At 33.9% G+C, this 20,945-nt stretch overlaps 1 protein-coding gene across 1 annotated transcript; it reads left to right on the plus strand.

The window, feature by feature from the left end:
• The first annotated feature begins 28 nt into the window (after window positions 1–28).
• coro1b (coronin, actin binding protein, 1B) lies at window positions 29–20,937 on the plus strand. Its single transcript, XM_073837313.1, has 11 exons — window positions 29–447; window positions 2,943–3,148; window positions 3,285–3,407; window positions 5,601–5,730; window positions 6,138–6,319; window positions 9,388–9,507; window positions 11,877–11,981; window positions 13,459–13,604; window positions 14,611–14,668; window positions 16,078–16,386; window positions 18,845–20,937. Exons 2-11 carry the CDS (start codon window positions 2,945–2,947, stop codon window positions 18,965–18,967), a joined length of 1,500 nt encoding a protein of 499 aa, XP_073693414.1. The 5' UTR covers window positions 29–447; window positions 2,943–2,944; the 3' UTR covers window positions 18,968–20,937.
• The last annotated feature ends 8 nt before the right edge of the window (window positions 20,938–20,945 follow it).

Consider the following 20,945-nt stretch of genomic DNA (forward strand, 5'->3'; position numbering starts at 1 on the left):
TTTTGTTGACTGCTCACCATGGCGAGCTTCACACATCGCTGTTTTTAATTCTAGGCACATTCGCTGAGGAATTTACCACACATCATCTTTTCTCCTTCAGCCGAGTCGACGCTCTTCCTGATATATTTCAACTTCCTTAACTGTACATTTTTGTCCAAAGGCTTTGTGTATCTTTTGAGAAATACAATTGTGCATTTGTTTTCCCTGATAATATGGATTAATCTGTCGATGTCTGCTGAAATTGCCTGGACATAATTGTTCCACCTGACCATGCAGAATATCCCAGCGATAACAACACACTGCAAGGATTAGTGTAGTTTATATTGACCACTGCATTTTTATAGGTCACATTTTTATACCGAAGTCGCTTTATTAATTTTAGCAGGTTTTTTTTCAAGAAAAGGGAACAGGGAAGAAAAGAAAGAAGAAGGAAATCCTCAAACAGAGGTACAGTGGACTGAATGAATGTTAACCAGCTCATGTGTCATTCCTTGATTTAGTATATATATATATATATATATATATATATATATATATATATATATATATATATATATATAATAGGATTCTTGCATATTGATAATACTAGCATATTTATTTAAACAAATAATAAAAATTATGTTAAACTAACGTTACTTATAAATCTTTAAATAATTAAAATCATCATAGAAATTTTCATTTTACTATGAATTGTTTTTCAGTGTATTTTTGAATATCTTAATAGATCCAGAGGATGTAATGTCACTCACCCATATAAAAGAATACAGAAAATTGCAGAATGTGCAGTAGATGCTAATGTCCCATGAGAACTCTGTCTTGGAAAGCACCTTTAGACCACAGTTCACATGTCACAGCTTTAGGATTAACAAAGTTGTAAGCTATTTATAGTGGGATGTTTACGGTTCATTTAACTGTTTTGGCTTGGCTGTATTGATTCTAGTTTTATCACATTAAAGAAAAAAGGTATTTAGGGAGGGTTGATTCGTCCAAATATGGTCAATAGGTCTCATTAGAATGTAAATGTGTAATGGAAGGTAACCGAACATCAGACCTTAAATGTTTCTGACTTGAGCTGTGTCATTTTCATCCCTGCACAGTCACAGACACGTGAGAGCTGCAGCCTTCTAGAGTTTCATTGGACAAGAGGGGCTCTCACTTTTACCTCAATACTTAAGCCTGTCTGACCTAATAGCCTAGTGGTCAGTAGATCATATCACATTTTATGTGATAGACCATATTTTTGGCAGCAAAAAAAAGAAGCTATATACCTGTCAAAAGATTTTGAACAGTGAGATGTTTTTCTAAAGTCTCTTCTGCTCACCAAGCCTGCATTTATTTGATCCAAAGTACAGCAAAAACAGTACAAGTTTGAAATATTTTTACTATTTAAAATAACTGTTTTCAATTTGAATATATTTTAAAAGTTAATTTATTCCTGTGATTTCAAAGCTGATTTTTTTTTAGCATCATTACTACAAGTCTTCAGTGCCATATGATCCTTCAGAAATCATTCTAATATTCTGATTTGCTGATCAAAAAACATTTATTGTTAGAGTAGTTTTTTTTTTCAGGTTTTTTTGATGACTAGAAAGTTCAGAAGAACACAATTTATCTGAAATAAATCTTTTTTAACATTATAAATGTCTTTATCATCACTTTTGATCAATGTAAAGCATCCTTGCTAAATGTATTAATTTCTTTAATTAAAAAACTACTAAAATACTGACTCCAAGCTTTTGAATGGGATGGTGCATAATGTTACAAACACTTTGTATTTCAGATAAATGCTTCTTTGGATCTTTCTATTCATTAAAGAATCTTGAAACATGTACTCAACTGTTTTAAATATTGATAATAATAATAATAATAATAAAAAAGTTCTTTAAAAGCAAATCAGTATATCAGCAAGGATCATGTGACACTGAAGAGAGATGTAATGATGCAAAAAAAATGGCCAGGAATAAATTACATTTTAAAATATATTCAAATAGAAAGCAGTTATTTTAAATAGTATTATTTTTTTTTTGGTACTTCAGATAATCAGAAATAAATAAATAAATACAGGCTTGGTGAGCAGAAGAGACTAAAACAAAAACAAACATTAAAATCCTTACTGTTCAAAAACTTTTGACTTTTATATAATTAATTAAAATAATAGTATTTTTTTCATGGTTTTGAAATAAATCTCTAATGCTCAGCATTTTTTTTTTTTTGTGGAAACAGTGATACGTCTTTTAAGGATTATTTCATTATTAATAATAATAATTGAGGTAAAAAGCCATAGCTAACAATACATTTTATGGGTCAAAATTTTGGGGATTTTTTTTATGCCAAAAATCATGTTCCATTAGGATATTTTGTACATTTCCTACCATAAATATATCAAAGCTTAATTTTTGATTAGTAATATGCATTGCTAAGAACTTAATTTGGACAACTATAATGGGATTTTCTTATTTTGATTTTTTTTGCAGATTACAGATTTTCAAATAATTATATCTCAGCCAAATATTGTCCTATCCTAACAAACATCCATGGAAAGCTTATTTATTCAGTTTTCCGATGATGTATAAATCTCAATTTCAAAAAAATTGACCCGTAGGACTGGTTTTGTGGTCCAGGGTCACATTTATTTCTTATTTGATTTTTTTTTAAACAGTTGCTGATATTGTAGAAGAGAAATTTATAATTGAAGTTTGAAAATTTCCCATCGACAAACTGAAATGGGATTGGTCTTTTTTCTTGCATGTATTTGCATAGAAAATTGCAGTTGGGGTTTTACTCTTTTGTTCTTACTCTACAAATAATGATGTCAATTTAAACGTAAAGTCTATGTTATTTTATGATTTGTTATTTGCTTTATACTCATATAATAATATGCCATGATTCATTTGTTCAGTAATGATATGATCTAACTATACATGTCTCTATTTTGCCAACAGTCATGTCCTTCAGGAGGGGTGTTGTTAGGCAGAGTAAGTTCAGGCATGTGTTCGCCCAAGCCTGGAAGGCTGAGCATTGCCTTGATGATGTCAGAGTGTCACGCGTGACATGGGACGGTCCGCTGTGTGCTGCCAATCCTAAGTTTATTGCTGTTGTCATTGAGGCCGGAGGGGGCGGAGCCTTTCTTGTGTTGCCACTCGCCAAGGTTGGCATGGGTTCCCTCTAATAAGCAAACAATGCCTTGAAAATGCCCTAGGGGTTTACAGTTGGTATTTTAGATATTTACATTAGTTTGCATAATCAAATTGGTTCTGCTCACATTTTCTGTCTCTTATCACTAGAGCGGTCGAGTGGACCAGAACACCCCGACTGTGTGCGGTCACGCCGCTCCAGTGCTGGATGTGCAGTGGTGCCCACATGATGACAATGTTATTGCCAGTGCCTCAGAGGACTGCACTGTCAAGGTTTGTTTCATTCCCTTCAACAAAACCTACACCTCATTTGTGATCCTGGACCACAAAACCAGTCATAAGTAGCACGGGTATATTTGTAGCAATAGCCAACAATACATTTTATGGGTCAAAATTGTAAAAAAAAACATTAGGATATTAAGTAAAGATCATGTTCCATGAAGATATTTAGTAAATTTCCTATTTTGTTATATTAGAACTTAATTTTTGATTAATAATATGCATTGCTAAGAAACTGATTTGGACAACTTTAAAGGTGATTTTCTCAATATTTTGATTCTTTTGCATCCTCAGATTCCAGATTTTCAAATAGTTGTATCTCTGCAAAATATTATTCTGTCCTATGAAACCATGCATGGAATGGAAAGATTATTTATTCAGCTTTTAGATGATGTATAAATCTCAATTTCAAAAAATTGATCCTTATGACTGGTTTTGTGGTCCTGGAACACATGTACTGTCTTATGAATATTTGTTGTGTTAATATAGCATCCCTGGGCCTTCACAAAAAATAAATGCAGGCTTGGTGAGCAGAAGAGACTTATTTCTATAAAATCTTACTGTTCCAAAACTTTTGACTGGTAGTGTATATAATTAATTAAAATAATGTTTTTTTTTTGTTGTTGTTGTTTTTTTTAAGTAAATCTCTTATGCTCACCAAAACTTTTTGTAGAAACAGTGATACATCTTTTAAAGATTTGTTTGAGATTATTTAGAGTTTTACATGGGCGTTCACATGTTACATATTGTTAGTTTTTGTTGAGTTTGAGTGTTTTAGCAGTTGGGTAGGTATTGCAATATTTATCTAAATACTTTCAACCTTTTATGTATGACTTGAAATGTGGTTTTATTTTTAGTGAAACGGAACCACCAAACAGCAAATATACTTTATATACAAATTTTATATACACTGCTGTTCAAAAGTTTGGGATCAGTAAGATGTTTTAAATTTTCTTATGTTCATCAAGGCTGCGTTTATTTGATCAAAAATACAGAAAAATGTAACATTTACGATGTAAAATAACATTTTTCTATTTTACTAAACATTAAAGTCTAATTTATTTCTGTGATCAAAGCTGAGCTCCAGTATTTAGTATCAAATGATCCTTAAGAAATCATTCTAATATGCTGATTTATTATCAGTGCTGGAATTTTTTTTGCAATCTGTGATGCTTTTTTTTAGGATTCTTTGATGAATAAAAAGTTAAAAGGAACAGCATTTATTTAAAATAGAAATATTACACTGCAACAATATATATAGTATATTAAAATAGAAACCATTATTTTATATTGTAATAAGATTTCATAATATTACTGTTTTTCCTTGTTTTTTGATTAAATAAATGCAGCTTTGATTTGTATTTATGTATATGTAAATTATGCTCAAACACTTTTAATTAATTCTACAATAATTATGAATTTTTTCCATATTTTTGAAAATCTCTTATGCTTAACAAATGCTGAATTTATTTGATAAACAAATACAATGAAAACTGTATATTATAACATATTTTTATTTGTACAATCTATTTGAATATATTTTAAATAATTATTGCATTTGTAAATTGTAACTAATTTCTGTGATTTCAGCAGCCATTGCGCCAGTCTTCAGTGTCACATGATTCTTCATAAATCTTTTTAATATGCTGATTTGGTGCTCATTTTTTAATCAATTATTATTGATGCTCTATTACTATTAATGGTGGAATCCATTTTTGTGGTGATACATTTGTTCAAGATTCTTTGATTAATCAAAAGTTCAAAAGAACAGCATTAATTTAAAATAGAAGTCACTTTTTAGTCACTTTTGATCAATTGGTAACACTTCACTTAAAGCCTTTATGTAAAATGCATTATAAAAGTAGTTTTAATGCATTAACTATATGTATAATGCATTACAGCACACATTATGAACAATTATAATGCATTATACCCTTTAATAATGCATTATACATAAAGGCTTTAAGTGTTACCGATCAATTTAATGCATCATTGGTGAATAAAAGTATTAACTTCTAGATTTTGTTTATAATCTTGCCCCAGATTTTTAAATGGTAGTGTAGTTTACACAAAAATCAACTGTTTCCAACATTGATAATAATAATGTTTTCTGAGCATAATAGAGCATAATAGAATGATTTCTGGAGTATCATGTGACACTAAAGATGAACTATTTTTGCACAACAGATTTGGCAGATTCCTGATGGAGGTCTTATATCTCCCATGTCTGAGGCTTTGGTGACTCTCGAGGGCCACAGTAAAAGAGTAGGCATCCTGGCCTGGCACCCTTCTGCTCTCAATATCCTGTTGACTGCAGGTAAGCTCTTCTTTTGTATATACTTTGCCGGCTCACGGTGCTTGGATTAAGTCTGTTCTGGCACACTCTATTTTTGGCGTGTGTTCTAATTCTAGTGTCTTGAATCATTTACCAAGCCCTAATTTTGGAAGTTGGACTTGTTTCGTGCCCCTTCAAAGTAATGAAAAGACAATAGAGCTGTCAGTCGATTAAAAATAAATCTACTACACATCTATGTGTAAAGAAGCAACGCTTGATGCACATATTGATTTCAAGGCTTCCGCACGACGAGCCAAAGAAAGGTGGCTTTGGATTTGATTTGCATTGGCATGTAAATATCTGAGATGCAAATCGTAGTTCTTAAACTGGTAAGATGTTGTTTTTGCTGACCTTCTGGCCATCTATTTTCTTGTTTTCCCATGTTCTAGGATGTGATAATGTCCTCTGTGTGTGGGACGTGGGCACCGGGGAGCTGGTGTACCAGTTGAGTGACGCCCATCCAGACCTGATATACAGCGTGAGCTGGAACCGTGAGGGCAGTGTCCTGTGCACCACGTGTAAAGACAAAGCCTTACGAGTCATTGATCCCAGGCGTGGAACTGTCCTTAAGGTTAGCTTGTTCACTTCTGCATCATAAAGTTTCAACAGACACAGCACCATTCACATGTTTGGGGTTGGATTTTTAAAGTGTTTTGAGAAGAAGTCTCTCATGCTCACCAAGGCTGTATTAGAGGTAGGGGTGGCACGGTTCACAAAACCCACGGTTCGGTTCGTATCACGGGTTTAGGTCACGGTTTTCGGTTCTGTACGGTTCTTGTTTTGTTTTTTTTCTTTTAATCTTTAACACTCCAGAAATTTACTTTGGCATATGATATGTAGCTTAATTATCCACAATGTAGGATACATTATTCAAAAAAAATGTTATATCATGTAAACATGCACAAACTGAATTAGACTTGACTTTAAGCACATTATTGGGACCATCTCTGAGGAAAGCTAGGGGAGGTTTTGATACAGCAAGAGAGAAGACATTGAGAATGTGTATTGCTATCTCTACAGGAATTCATGTGCCTTTTTAGCACATAAAGATTGAACTGAAGAATTAACTTGCATTTATTAAACTCCCAACTTCAGTGTAGCTCTTACAAAAATGGTATCTTTTAAAAGAAAAAGAGAGGAAATCTTTTAGCTCTGTCTTTTAAACAAGTGATTGGTTGGTTCATGTCACATGGCCTGCGGTGCGCTTGCGGCATTCTGAAAAGTTGAGATGTTTCAAAGTCCCTTTAAGTGTATTCTATAGTCTTTGGATGATTTTATCTCGATGCGGCGCGGACGCGCCTGAAAAAAACGAGCTTCCATTATGAGCGTGCATATCGCACGTCTACATTTGAAATAACGAACTTGAGCGCGCAAAAGACGCTACATGTGAACGGCCCCTTATACGACGCTGGCGCATCCTCCAACTCCAGGCAGCCTTCCTTATCTCTCTCACTTGCCATTTCTACACGTGACGTAACCTCCACTTTTACTGTCTGTATGTCCACTCACACCTCTTGTTTCCCGCAAAAAGGACACTCACTCGGGTACGAGGCTACATTGAGCATGCGTTGAACCGTGTGAGGCACACACGCTTCGAACCGAGACAAGCGAACCAAACAGTTCGGATGTTTTTTCATGTACCGTGCCACCCCTAATTAGAGGTCAAAAGTTTACATCCCCCTTGAATTTGCTAAATATTTGATCAAAATAAAAGGGATCATACAAAATGCATGTTATTGTTTATTTAGTACTGACCTGAATAAGATATTCCACATAATACATATAGTCCATTGATTTTTAATACTGTGTTGTTACCTGAATGTTTTTTTGTTTAGTTATAGTTGTTTATGAGTTCCTTGTTTGCCCTTAACAGTTAAACTGTCTGCTGTTCTTCAGAAAAATCCTTCAGGTCCCGCAAAGTCTCTGGTTTTTCAGCATTTTTGTGTATTTGAACCCTTTCCAACAATTTTGAGATTTTGAGATCCATCTTTTCACACTGAGGACAACTGAGGGACTCATATGCAATTACAGAAGGTTCAAACACTCACTGATGCTCCAGAAGGAATACCATGCATTAAGAGCAGAGGGGTGAAAACTTTTTGAATTTGAAAATCAGGGTAAATGTAACTTATTTTGTTTTCTGGTAAACATGTAAGTACCTTCTGTGGCCTCCGAAAGGCAGTACTAAATGAAAAAAATATGATATTTAGGTAAAATAAGAAAAATGTACATATCTCCATTCTGTTCAAAAGTTTTCACCCCCGGCTCTTAATGCATTATGTTTTCTTCTGAAGCATCAGTGAGCATTTGAATCTTCTGTAATAGTTGCATATGAGTCCCATAGTTGTCCGCAGTGTGGAAAGATGGATCTCAAAATCATACAGTCATCGGTAAGGGTTCAAATACACAAAAATGCTGGAAAACCAATGAATTTGTGGGACTTGAAGGATTTTTCTGAAGAACAGCGGACAGTTTAACTGTTCAGGACAAACAAGGGACTCATGAACAACTATCACTAAACAAAACACAGCTGTGGATCATTCAGGTAACAACACAGTATTAAGAACCAAGAGGATGTAAACTTTTGAACGGGGTCATTTTTATAAATTCAACTAATATTTTCTCTCATAGACTATATGTAAACATCTTTTATGTGAAATATCTTATTCAGGTCAGTACTAAAATAATCAATAACATGCATTTTGTATGATCCCTCTTATTTTGGTAAAATAACATTTTACAGTTTCTGAAAGGGGGATGTAAACTTTTGACCTCGATTGTAAAAAAAATTGCAGTAAAAGCTGTAATATTGTGAAGTATTTTCTGTTTTAAGGATTTTTTTGGAAACCATGAATATTTTTTTTAATTCTTTATTAAATAAACAGTTTTAAAAAAGCATTTATTTGAATTTTGTTGAACTTTTTTGAAACTTTATATTAATTCTTTGAAAAATAACAGCATTTATTTGAAACAGAAATCTTTTGTAACATTATAAATGTCTTTACTGTCACTCAAATCAATTGAATGCATCATTGCTGAAAAAACAGATACATTTCTTTCAAAAGAAAAATATTAACCCCAAACTTCAGAAAGGTGGTGTTGTTACAGCAGATTTTAGTGTGGTAGTTAGAATATTCCTATTAGGCTGAGATGATACAGGTGTACAATGTAAACATGGACATTAAATGCACCTGAGGACTAATAGGATTATTCTAAGAATGTTTATTGAGCAGCCGGACTGCTGGAACAAATCTGCTCTTTAATCTGAATGTTTCTGCTGTTAGTGATCTCAGGCGTCTAAATGAGGCCAGCAGCTGTTTTGTTCGAGGTGGGACGTGTCCACAATAAGCTTTTAGCATATGTGATGGTCCACTGGATTTCCAGGGATTCAGCTAAGGGGAAATCTATCAAAACAGAACACAATCTTAATAATTAATTGTTTTAATCGTTCGAAAGCATTCATATTCATTGGAAGATTAGCATTACCTAACCTCTGGTCTGCCACATGTCACTACAGTTCTGTTTGAGATATGACAGACTTGTGTATGAATACAAATAAGAAGTTTGCAGTGTTTTTTCATTGTTTTTGCACAGATATGTGATTTTTTTGTTGTTGTTGTTTGACGATGTCACACTCAGGTGCGGGAGAAGGCTCATGAGGGCACCAGGCCGATGAGGGCTGTGTTTCTGGCTGATGGGAAAATCCTGACAACCGGCTTCAGTCGCATGAGTGAGAGACAGCTTGCCCTCTGGGACACGGTAAGGGCATTTTGTAGAGGAAAATTGTTGTTCGTCATCTGTTTAGTCAGCAAGAACTACCCTTTAGAGCCTGAGGTGAAGCATTAATTTGTTCACGTTCAGAATGAAAAATTCCTGATAATTTACTCACTCCCATGTAGGGCTGGGCGATATATCAAATATTAGTGATAATATCACAATAATTTTGACAAAAATTAAATTCAAAAGTTTAAAAAGTTTAAATATTGTAAATATTGAATATTTCAAATTCAAGCATACTTTCCCAAAAGAACGCGCTGAGTAGCCAAAATTACATCCCCTTACGTATTACCAAGCAAGAGATGTGAGGTGGTGGAGGGTCTTTGTTCTTTTACATATTAGCAAAATGGAGACTAGTGTTAATTTTGTTAATGAAAACTATGACGAAAAATGTTCGTTGACAAGCTTTTTTTCCCATGACTAAGATGAAACAAAGACGAGATGACAACAAGGTCAATAAACAAAAACTATGACTATATCAGCATGCAATTTTGCTGACGAAAAAAGACTGCTGTACACGCCTCTACTACGCAAGCTTTCTTGAGTGTGGTTGCCAGATATCAAGAATTCAAATCCCTGAATCAGAGCTTCTCTGTGTTTTGCTTATTTTAAGCAATCTGACAACCATGCGCACGAGCTTGCTCTTCATTGCAGAAGCACCGACGTTGATCTGAAAACATTGACAAACAAGCTGGAGTTTAGCAATCTAAATTAAAGTGTCACTCAACCAGTCTGTGTTCTGTTATGAGATCTTGGCTGTATTGTTTGCGATTATGATCGCTGGATAAATGCACTTACTCAACCGCTGTTGTTTGAATAGAGAAACATAGGCTATTGCGATTTTGAATTAATGTTAGGAATTTCACTGTTATAATATTTTTCTTTTGTTTTACCAGTTTTCATAATATAGACAGAGAGTGTGCATAAATCTTATTAATAAATGATATTAATTTGTATAAATGTATGTGTATATATATATATATATATATATATCATATCGTATCATATCATATCATATCATATATCATAACATATTGCCCAGCCCTACTCTCCTGTCATCCAAGATGTTCAAGACCTTCTTTCTTCAGTCGAAAAGAAATTAAAGTTTTTGAGGAAAACATTCCCGGATTTTTCTTCAATGATGGCCAACGTGTTGAAGGTCCAAGTTGCAGTTTCAGTGCAGCTTCAAAGGGGTCTACATGATCCCAGCAGAGGAATAAGGGTCTTATCAAGCAAAACGATCGGTCATTTTCTAAGAAAAATATACATTTTTATACTTTTTAACCACAAATGCTCAAAATGCTCGACCACACGCATTAAGGTAAAACAGCGATGTCAGAAGGTCCTACCTTACCATTTTGAAACGAAGTCCAAAGATGAAGAACTATCCAGGCATCACCATTCCAACGTTATTACATAATGCTAAAGTTGAGAATGTGCATCACAGATCTAGTGCAAGATGAGCATTTGTGGTTAAAATGTATATAAACATTTATTTTCTTTTAAGAAAAAGATTGTTTCACTAGATAAGACCCTTATTCCTCATCTGGGATCGTGTAGAGCCCTTTGAAGCTGCATTGAAACTGCAATTTGGACCTTCAACCCAATAATCTCCATTGAAGTCCACTATTTGGAGAAAAATCTTGGAATGTTTTCCACAAAAAAACATTTTTTTTTTTGCGACTGAAGAAAGAAAGTGAGTAAATCAGGACATTTTCATTCTGAAAGTGAACTTCTTTTAGATAATTGATCTTCCTACTAAAAGCTTTATGGGTAATGACTACTAAAAATAACAAACTACTATTTAAAAGTTTACGATCAGTAAGACTTCCTTTCAAATAAATTAATTATTTTATGCAAGGACAATTTAAATTGATCAGAAGTAACCATACAGATATTTTTAATATTACAAAGATGTCTGTTTAAAATAAATGGTGTTCCTTTGATATTTTGCACCACTCAAAAAACTTTAGCAACAGCATAAAAATGCAAGTGCACACTTGTAACTTAGACTTCAGAAGACCCGAGTAACCTTAAAATGTCAAGACTTTTTTTCACTTTCAGTTCTATCAAGTCAACATTCAAATGTGTCTTGACAAGCTGGCATTTTCTAGTTTTTATTTTGTGGAAGTGCAAACATTTGGTCAATCTCCCTCAGTTTAGTAGTGTCAGGACGCATTAATAATCTCACAAATAATCTTACTTGATATAACATTATTATAGACAATCAGTCAATAATATAGTTCTATCAGATATTCCCTGTCTGGTTCAGTTTTTGAGCATGAAACAGTACTATATGTTTTAATAACCTAGTCTGTATTTGTCTGTCTCTGTCTGTCTTTATATTTCAGAGAGATCTTTCTGAGCCAATGGTTACCCAGGAAATGGACACCAGTAACGGAGTTCTGCTTCCATTCTATGACCCAGACACCAACATGGTTTACTTGTGCGGCAAGGTAGGATTACCCAGCTTTACCCTATCACCTTTAACTGCTGCACGACAGGTTTCTCCAGCAGCTCTAACAAGGATATAAACTTACACAGAAACATGCTGTTTACAGAAAACTTGTCTGGGACAATCACTGCCTGCGGTAGTTTTCCTTATTTACACACAGTACACATAAATACACCAGCATTCAAAAGTTTGGAGTCAGAAGGATTTTGTTAAAAAAGTTTTGTGTCTTATGCTCACAGAGACTGCATTTATTTAATAAAAGTACAGTGAAAAGAGTATTATAGTGAAATATTGTATGTGAAGTTACTGTTTTCTATTGTAGTATGTTTTAAAATGTAATTTATTCTTACAATGTTAAAGAACAGTTTTTCTTATTTTCAATATTGAAACTTAATATTTTTGTGAACACTGTGATACACTTTTCCAGGATTCTTTGATTAATAAAAAAAACAACAGCATTTATTTAAAATTCACATTTTTTGTAACATTTCAAATGTATTTACTTTCACTTCTGGTCAATTTAATGCATCATTAATAAATAAAATAATTAATTTCTTTCAAAAAACAAGTCTTACTGACCCCAAATTTTAAACAGTTTTGTATGAGATGTTGAATATGGAAGAATGAAGTTGTGGTAAATGGCACAGAGATGGTATCAGATGTAAAAATACCATTGTACTTTGAAGTGGATGAAAGCTTTTTATCTTTTTAACTTGTCCTAAAACCAAAACAAAACCTGTTTTTGCTTTAGGACAGCTTTGATTAACTTTTTTAATCCACTTCAAATGTGAACTATTATATACCATAGTACTTATGTGTAATAATTTACTCCCCCCCTTGTCATCCAAGATGTTCATGCCTTTCTTTCTTCATTTGTAAAGAAATTTTGTTTTTTGAGGCAAACATTTCAGGATTTTTCTCCATATAGTGGGCTTTAGTGGTGCCCGTGAGTTTGAACTTCCAAAATGCAGTTTAAATGCAGTTCTAAAGGGCTCTAAACTGAGTCCCAGATGAGTAAGAAAGGTCTTATCTAGCGAAACGATCAGTTATTTTCTTTAAAAAATACAGTTTGTATACTTTTTAACCACAAATGCTGATGGGAGTTTTTTGACATACCCTAACTGTCATGACCCAGAATACACAGAGTGTGAGCAGAGCTAGACAAGACGAGTGTTTGAGGTTAAAAAGTATATAAATTGTCAATTTAAAAAAAAAAAAAAAGACCCTTCCTCAGCTGGGATCGTTGAAGCTGCATTTAAACTGTATTTTGGAAGTTCAAACTTGTGGGCACCATAGAAGCCCACTATACGGAGAACATTCCTGATTTTTTTCCTCAAAAAACAATTTCTTAAGACTGAAGAAAGAAAGACATGAACGATGAACATAAATGATCTCTAAGTTTATGTTCTGAAGTGAACTTCTCCTTTAAATCCAGTGTTGTCAATGAACTGTCTATCACTTGTCTCTCTCTCTCACAGGGGGATTGTACTATTCGCTACTTTGAGGTGACAGATGAGTCACCGTATGTTCATTTCCTGAGTCTGTACAGCAGTAAGGAGCCACAGAGAGGTGCTGGTTTCCTAAGCAAACGAGGAGTAGATGTCAACAAGTGTGAAATAGCAAGGTGTGAACTGAACTACTTTGTCACTCTATGACAGTGTAGTCGTATTCATCATTGTTTGATTTTGTGATTCTTTCCATTTAATCCCATTTGGGTGTGGATTTGATTGTATTTCATTTGCTTTGATGAATGCCCTGAAAACATGTGAGTGGCAACTTCATCTTCAGGCTTTGGCTTTGTTTGTTCTGTTTGACAGGTTATTTGGCCGAAGTGTTTGACTACGACATACAAAACTGAGCAAATGGGAAGTTAAAGAGTAGTTCACAAAAAAGTAAAATGAAAATGCTTTCTTACCCACATGTGATTCCATACTTTCTTTCATGGAACACACCAAAAACAAAAAAAACTAAAGAATATTCACTCAGCAGTTTTTTTAAAGGCTCACCAAGACTGCATTTTTTAAATCAAACATTAATTCTCTGACATATTATTACAATTTAAAATAAGTTTTCTATTTTAATATATGAAAAAATATAGTAAACTTTAAATTATAAAAAAAATGTCCACACATCACTCCTGTCTCCTGTCTGATTCTTCAAAAATCATTCTAATATTTGCTGATTTGGCGTTCAAGAATGATTTATTATTCATAATATAATATAGTAAAGTTCAAAAGAACAGCATCTATATAATTTTAACTAAAATTCTACATAACATTGATAACATTTGATCAAATGAGTGTGTGCTTGCTGAATAAAAGTATCTATTTATCTCCATAAAATGAAAAATCTTACAGACCACATACTTGACAAGATGCTTGCAAGCTTTAAAAGTGCCTAAAAGAATCATAAACGTAGTTTAAACCACTCATGCAATATAACTCCAAATGTTTTAAAGCTGTACGATAGCTTTGTGTGAGTGAAAAGCTTAAATGAGTGTTATTTGCTAAGAATCTTTCTCTTTCATTTTCATTTTCAAATGAGAAGTCATGATTAGTTCACACCTGCACTGATTCTTAAATGGCATCTCTCCAGTTCTTGCATTTATCTCCATTATCGTGTTTCATCAGGTTCTACAAACTGCACGAGAGGAAGGTCGAGCCCATATCTATGACTGTGCCGCGGAAGGTAAGTTCAGTTTGCACGTCAGAGCGACCGCTCGTTTAGTTATGAATTTTGCACGTTTAAGTGAGTCAGAAAGGAAAGTTACTTCTGAGCTAAGTAACTTCTGACTTTACCATTTAGTCATTTCATTTTGTCATCTACATTTTGTCATCTACAGACCTTTGGTTCTGATAGAAGTGTTGAATGTTTGAAATGCACTGAAAGGTTAGGCTGAGACAGGAAGTTCACTGAAAATCACCATACTCTAAATACTCTTACTTGGATCTTGTAAAGCAGCTATCCGCCTCCAGCTTGTTCCAAAAATATGCTTAAATAGTGATAATATGCTCATATTGACTCATGCTGACATAATGAGGTATGACATCATGTGTTTTAAAACAAAACACTGGACAACCCCAAATGTGAGCCTGGAGCACAAAACCATCAGTCATAAGTGTCAATTTTTTGGAAACTGAGATTTATACATGATCTGAAAACTGAATAAATAAGCTGTACATTGTATGGTTTGTTAGCATAGGACAATTTTTGGTTTAGATACAACTAATTGAAAATCTGGAATCTGATGGTGCAAAAAAAAAAAAAAAAATCAAAATATTAAGGAAATCGCCTTTGAAGTTCTTACTTAATATCCTAATGATTTTTGCCATAAAAGAAAAATCTATAATTTTGACCCATACAATGTATTTTTGGCTATTGCTATAAATATAGCCCAGGCTACCACGACTGGTTTTGTCATCCATGGTCACAAATATGCTGGTTGTTATTTGAAAAATATTAAAGTAATACCATTTTCCCCATCAGATACTTCATTTCTCTATTGACTTTAATTTATCCTGATACGTCAGAGTAGAAATATATTTTTAAACAAAGCAACTGAAAAGTTGAACCTTGACTAAAACTGCACAGTAAAAAAGTGTAAAAAATATATGGTATTTATTTGTGTCACTCGTCACAGAAATGTACAGATGCTGTCATTGCCACAAAAAACGAATTTGCTCAGTTTGTAAAAATAAACAAAAGTCATACTTCCCACGCTTTACTCTCTTTAAAAGGGTAATTCAGTCAAAAATTAAAATTATGTCATCATTACCTCTTAAGACAAAAACTTATATGGCTTTTCGAATTATATCAAGATGAGAAGATGACAAAATTTCTATTTGTGAGTGAACTGAATAGCAAAAAAATAAAACAGGAAACTTACAGTGTGCTATAATTAGCATATTGTAGGTATTTTTTGTGTTCTGGGTAATGCTATGCTACTGTATTTTTAGAGTGTTTGTGAAAGAGGAAGTAAGAAAACTACCCCTTTGCAAACTACTCAGTGGTAAATTCAATATGCTGTCTAACCTGACCAGGTTGTATTTATCCAACTGCATCCTCTGTCTAAATTTTTTTTTTTTACCCACAATTAGTCTGACCTGTTCCAAGGGGATCTGTACCCAGATACGGCAGGATTAGAACCCGCTCTACTGGCAGAAGATTGGATAGCTGGACAGGATGCTCCTCCAACCCTTGTTTCCCTGAGCGGAGGCTACATGGCCCCTCCTTCCAAATGCGGCACACTCCGGGGACGACCCAAAATGCTCACACAGACTGACACTAGTCCCACCAGCACTACTGCGCCAGCAAACCCTATGGCGGTTGAGATGGAGAGCGAGGGGTTGGGCCATGGACAAGGAAGAAGGGATGTAGATGGTGGGATAGAGAGAGTAAAGAAAGAGGTGAATGACAAGTTAAATACATTTTATATCACACACACACACGCATTCTATTTATTAAAACCAAATCTCATTATTATTTTGGAATCATTTTACATTTATTCCAAAATAATAACTTAAGGCAGTCACAATTTAAACTAAATATTTTATTTGAAACTATTATATACAGTTGAGGTCAAACGTTTACATACACCTTGCAGAATCTGCAAAATTGGTAATTATTTTACTAAAACAAAAGGGATTGTGCAAAATGCATGTTATTTTTTATTTAGTACTGACCCCCTGAATAAGATTTTTTATTTAGTGATAGCTGTTCACGAGTTCCTTGTTTGTCCTGAACAGTTAAACTCCCCGCTGTTCTTCTGAAAAATCCTTCAGGTCCCACAATTTTGTGTGTATTTGAACCCTTACCAAAAATGACTGTTTCATTTTGAGATCCATCCTTTCACACTGAGGACAACTGAGGGACTCATGTGCAACTATTACCGAAGGTTCAACGCTCACTGATGCTTCAGAAGGAAGCACAATGCATTAAGAGCCGAGGGTGAAGTCAGGTATCAATTGAACTTATTTTGTCTTCTGGGAAACATGTAAGTACCTCCTGTAGCTTTTGAAGGGCAGTACTTAATGTAAAAAATATGATGTTTAGGCAAAATAAGAAAAATATACACATCTTGATTCTGTTCAAAAGTTTTCACCCCCTGGATCTTAATGTGTCGTTTTTCCTTCTGAAGCGTCAGTGAGCATTTGAACCTTCTGAAATAGTTGCTATTAATATATGAGTCCCTCAGTTCATGCATGAATCTTAGTTTCAAGAAATGTACAGTTATGACTGGTTTTGTGGTCTAGGGTCACAAATAAAAAATAACATGCATTTTGTATGATCCCTCTTATTTTGGTCAAACATTTAGCAGATTCTGTTTGATTTTGACTTGACAAAGTGGTTATATCTAACTGTGTGAGTTGTTTACTTACTTTTTTAAAATTAGTTTTCCCATTAATGCTATTATATTGTTCATTCAGACTGATTCGTGAATGTAGAGCGTGCACAAACACAAGAGGCAGAATACATTTTTTGATATTTTGAGACACTGCCTCCCTTGCCTCCTCTACAGAAACGGCCCTGATATGCATACATGTGTGTGTGTGTGTGTATATATATATATATATATATATATACACACACACACACACACACACACACACACACACATATATATTATGTATATAAATGTACACACTATCGTGAAAACAATAATTATCTTATTCTAATATTTCTATTTCAATATACTTTAAAATGTAGTTTATTTCTCTGATGGGAAAACTGTCTTGACTTTCACTGGTTACTGTTGAATAGAAGAATAAAAATAAAGAAGAAACAATTTTTTTTATTTTCACTATGAAATAATAAATAAAAAAGGTAATTGCAATTTTTTTTCTCATAATTCTTCTTAGAAAGTTATATTTCCGATTTCAAGTTAACAATAGCGAGTAACATCTCTTTTTTTCAGAATTGCAAGTTTTTATTTTGTAATTTTGAGGTCATGTCTCTCAGTTCAAAAAAAGGAAGAATTGTGAGATATGAACTCAGAATTAGAGGTCGACCGATGTATCGGTTTTGCCGATTAATCGGCACCGATAGTTGATTGGCTGAACTATCGGTTATCGGCAAAAATCCATGCCGATAGTTTTTCCGGATTGCGTTCTTTGCTGAAGCGGCTCACACTCCGCTCCGCTGTCATAGAGTATGAGAGGTTAAGTCAGACACCAATGTTAAATGTCAGGATTGTTACCATATATTTGCATTGATTTATATCCAGTTGGTCATATTCGTAGCCAGCAAAATTGCAGATTTAAAGACTTGATGTGAGAAAGCAAACCGTGTTCATTCAGCCTACAGAATCCTGCTGCGCCACAGCGTGCCATTCACAGTTTTACATCACATATCTGTCCCAAATTGTTGTTAATGTTTATAAAGGTTTATAAAGTGTTATTTTGTTAACATTAATGAACTATGAAATAACTTTAATGATCAATATATAATTAAAATTAATATTTTTATTAATTTACAAAGTATGGTTTATTACTTTTTTAAAACTAGCAGAGCAGTATTTTAGTTGCCGTTCAGTATCTGTTTTCAAAAGCTATCGGTTAATTAATCGGTATCGGCCAGTGTGGTCCAACCTAGCTATCGGTATCGGTAAAAACCAATATCGGTCGACCTCTACTCAGAATTGCTAGACTTGTGAGATAAAAGGTTGAAAATACTTCTTATTTTGTGGTAAAAATGGGCTTCCATACTTTTAAGCAACTTAACTGATGAATAAAAGTGTTAATTTTGTATATATGTATGCATTTTAGATCTTAATTTTAATATTAACTATATTATATATATGCCTCAAGGTTTAACTCAGTGCTTGCCTGTTTATGTTAAATCCTTGATGTTTTCTTTCTTGCACAGGAGGACCATCTTTCTGATATCCTGACAGAGATTCGTGCATTGCGTGCTCTGGTTCTGGCTCAGGGTCACAGGATCGACGTCCTGGAAAGGCAGCTCGCTCGTATTGAGGATGGAGAAGTGTGAAGGAAACTGCAAGCATATCACAACACATAGCCTTACCCAGATTCAGAAAGCTTCACTGAAGGGTTATGGGAAATGTAGTTCCATTACTGTGGCATAGATACAAAGACGTAATTGAGCTTTGAGCTTTATCGGTACACTTTGGTTTAAATGCACTGATATTAATATCCTAAATGCTGCTCATTGTGTGCTTTTAATAGGGCTGTTACATCAGGTACGTACTGATGACTTTGAAGTCTGAATTCGGTTGGGTCAATATTTGCATAAACATGCAAACTTTTAAATGAAAAGCAGACTTGATCATCTCTCGTAGCCTCAGCTTTCATGAATGCTTCTACTTAATGAAATCTTCAGGAAATGTAATAATCCAATGCTGAATTGATCCCTTTCCTTCACTAAAGTTCGATGGTGCTTATCAACATATATACATTGACCAGCACTGTTCTCGGGTTTAGCTGCCCTCAACAGCTCCTCTCTTCCATTTGTATGTCTTAACACATGTAGCACTGATTTTGGCCGTTGGTAGAGTTTAATATGTGGATACGTGAGTAGCATGTGATAGAAACTGTACTTGGTGTTGAAGGAATTTGTGAGCGTTCAGTATAACAAAGAAAAAACAATGCAGGTCTTATAGGTCACATTTTACCCCAAAATCAAAAAGATTTAACCCTTTTTTCTACATTTTGTAGACATTATTGTAATTTTACTTGAGGTCTTTTGTTCATTCATATTTTCAAAATTAATTGATTTTCATTACATTCCTATTACTGCTAAACACTAATGATTTTACCATATTACAGTTTTTTTTTAAATCAGAGTGCATTTAAAGGAGTGTTCACTTTCAAAACAAAAATTTACTCACCCCTTCGTCATCCAGGATGTTCATGTCTTTCTTCAGTCTTAAAGAAATTATGTTTTTTGAGGAAAACATTTCAGGATTTCTCTCCATATAATGGACTTCTATGGTGCCCCTGAGTTTGAACTTCCAAAATGCAGCTTCAAAGGACTCTAAACGATCACAGCTGAGGAAGAAGGGTCTTATCTAGCAAAAGGATCTGTTATTTTCTAAAAAATATTTGCAATTTATATACTTTTTAATCTCTACACAGAGTACAAAGAGAGCTAGACAAGACAAGCATTTGAGGTTAAAAAAATATCAATTGTAATTTTTTTTTTTTTTAGAAAATAACCGATCGGTTTGCTAAATAAGACCCTTTTTTCCTCAGCTGTGATCGTTTAGAGTTCTTTGAAGCTGCATTTTGGAAGTTCAAACTTGGGGGCACCATAGAAGTCCATTATATGGAGAGAAATCCTGAAATGTTTTCCTCAAAAAACATAATTTCCTTACGACTGAAGAAAGAAAGACATGAACATCTTGGATGACAAGGGGGTGAGTACATCATCTGTAAATTTTTGTTCTGAAAGTGAACTACTCCTTTAAGGCAGTACAACAAATACTCCAATGATATACAAATAAGAATAGTTTTACTTTTTGGTAATGCAAAATGTGTTTAATTGTCATGAAAATGCCAAAAAAATACTTTTGATTTTTTTTTTTTTCAAAATCTAATCATTATTATATAATATATACAATAACAAAATATTTTCAGATTTTTCCTTTGATTTGGGGTGACCTGGACATGTTCTTGCCACTTACCAGATTCATCCTGTACCTCTCGACGAATAATCGTGCTTCATTCCTGTTTGATTGAATATGAAAAATAATAGTAGACTGATTTGATGTTGTTAGGTTTAGATGGTGTTGTTTTTGTATTCGTTTATTCTTAGTCTTAATCATGGGCACTACAATCAGGGATGACTCAAACCGCGGGTCGACTCATCCTCCTCTGTGAATGATTTTGTTCAAGTCTAGCTTTATCAGTGTATATGTTGTAAATTATCCAAGTATCCATTTACTTAAAACTTAAGTGCTAACTTAATCTCTTCTTTTTAATAAACAACATTCACCCATTTCTACTGT

Source organism: Garra rufa, chromosome 3, assembly GCF_049309525.1.
Source record: "Garra rufa chromosome 3, GarRuf1.0, whole genome shotgun sequence".
Taxonomy (NCBI): domain Eukaryota; kingdom Metazoa; phylum Chordata; class Actinopteri; order Cypriniformes; family Cyprinidae; genus Garra; species Garra rufa.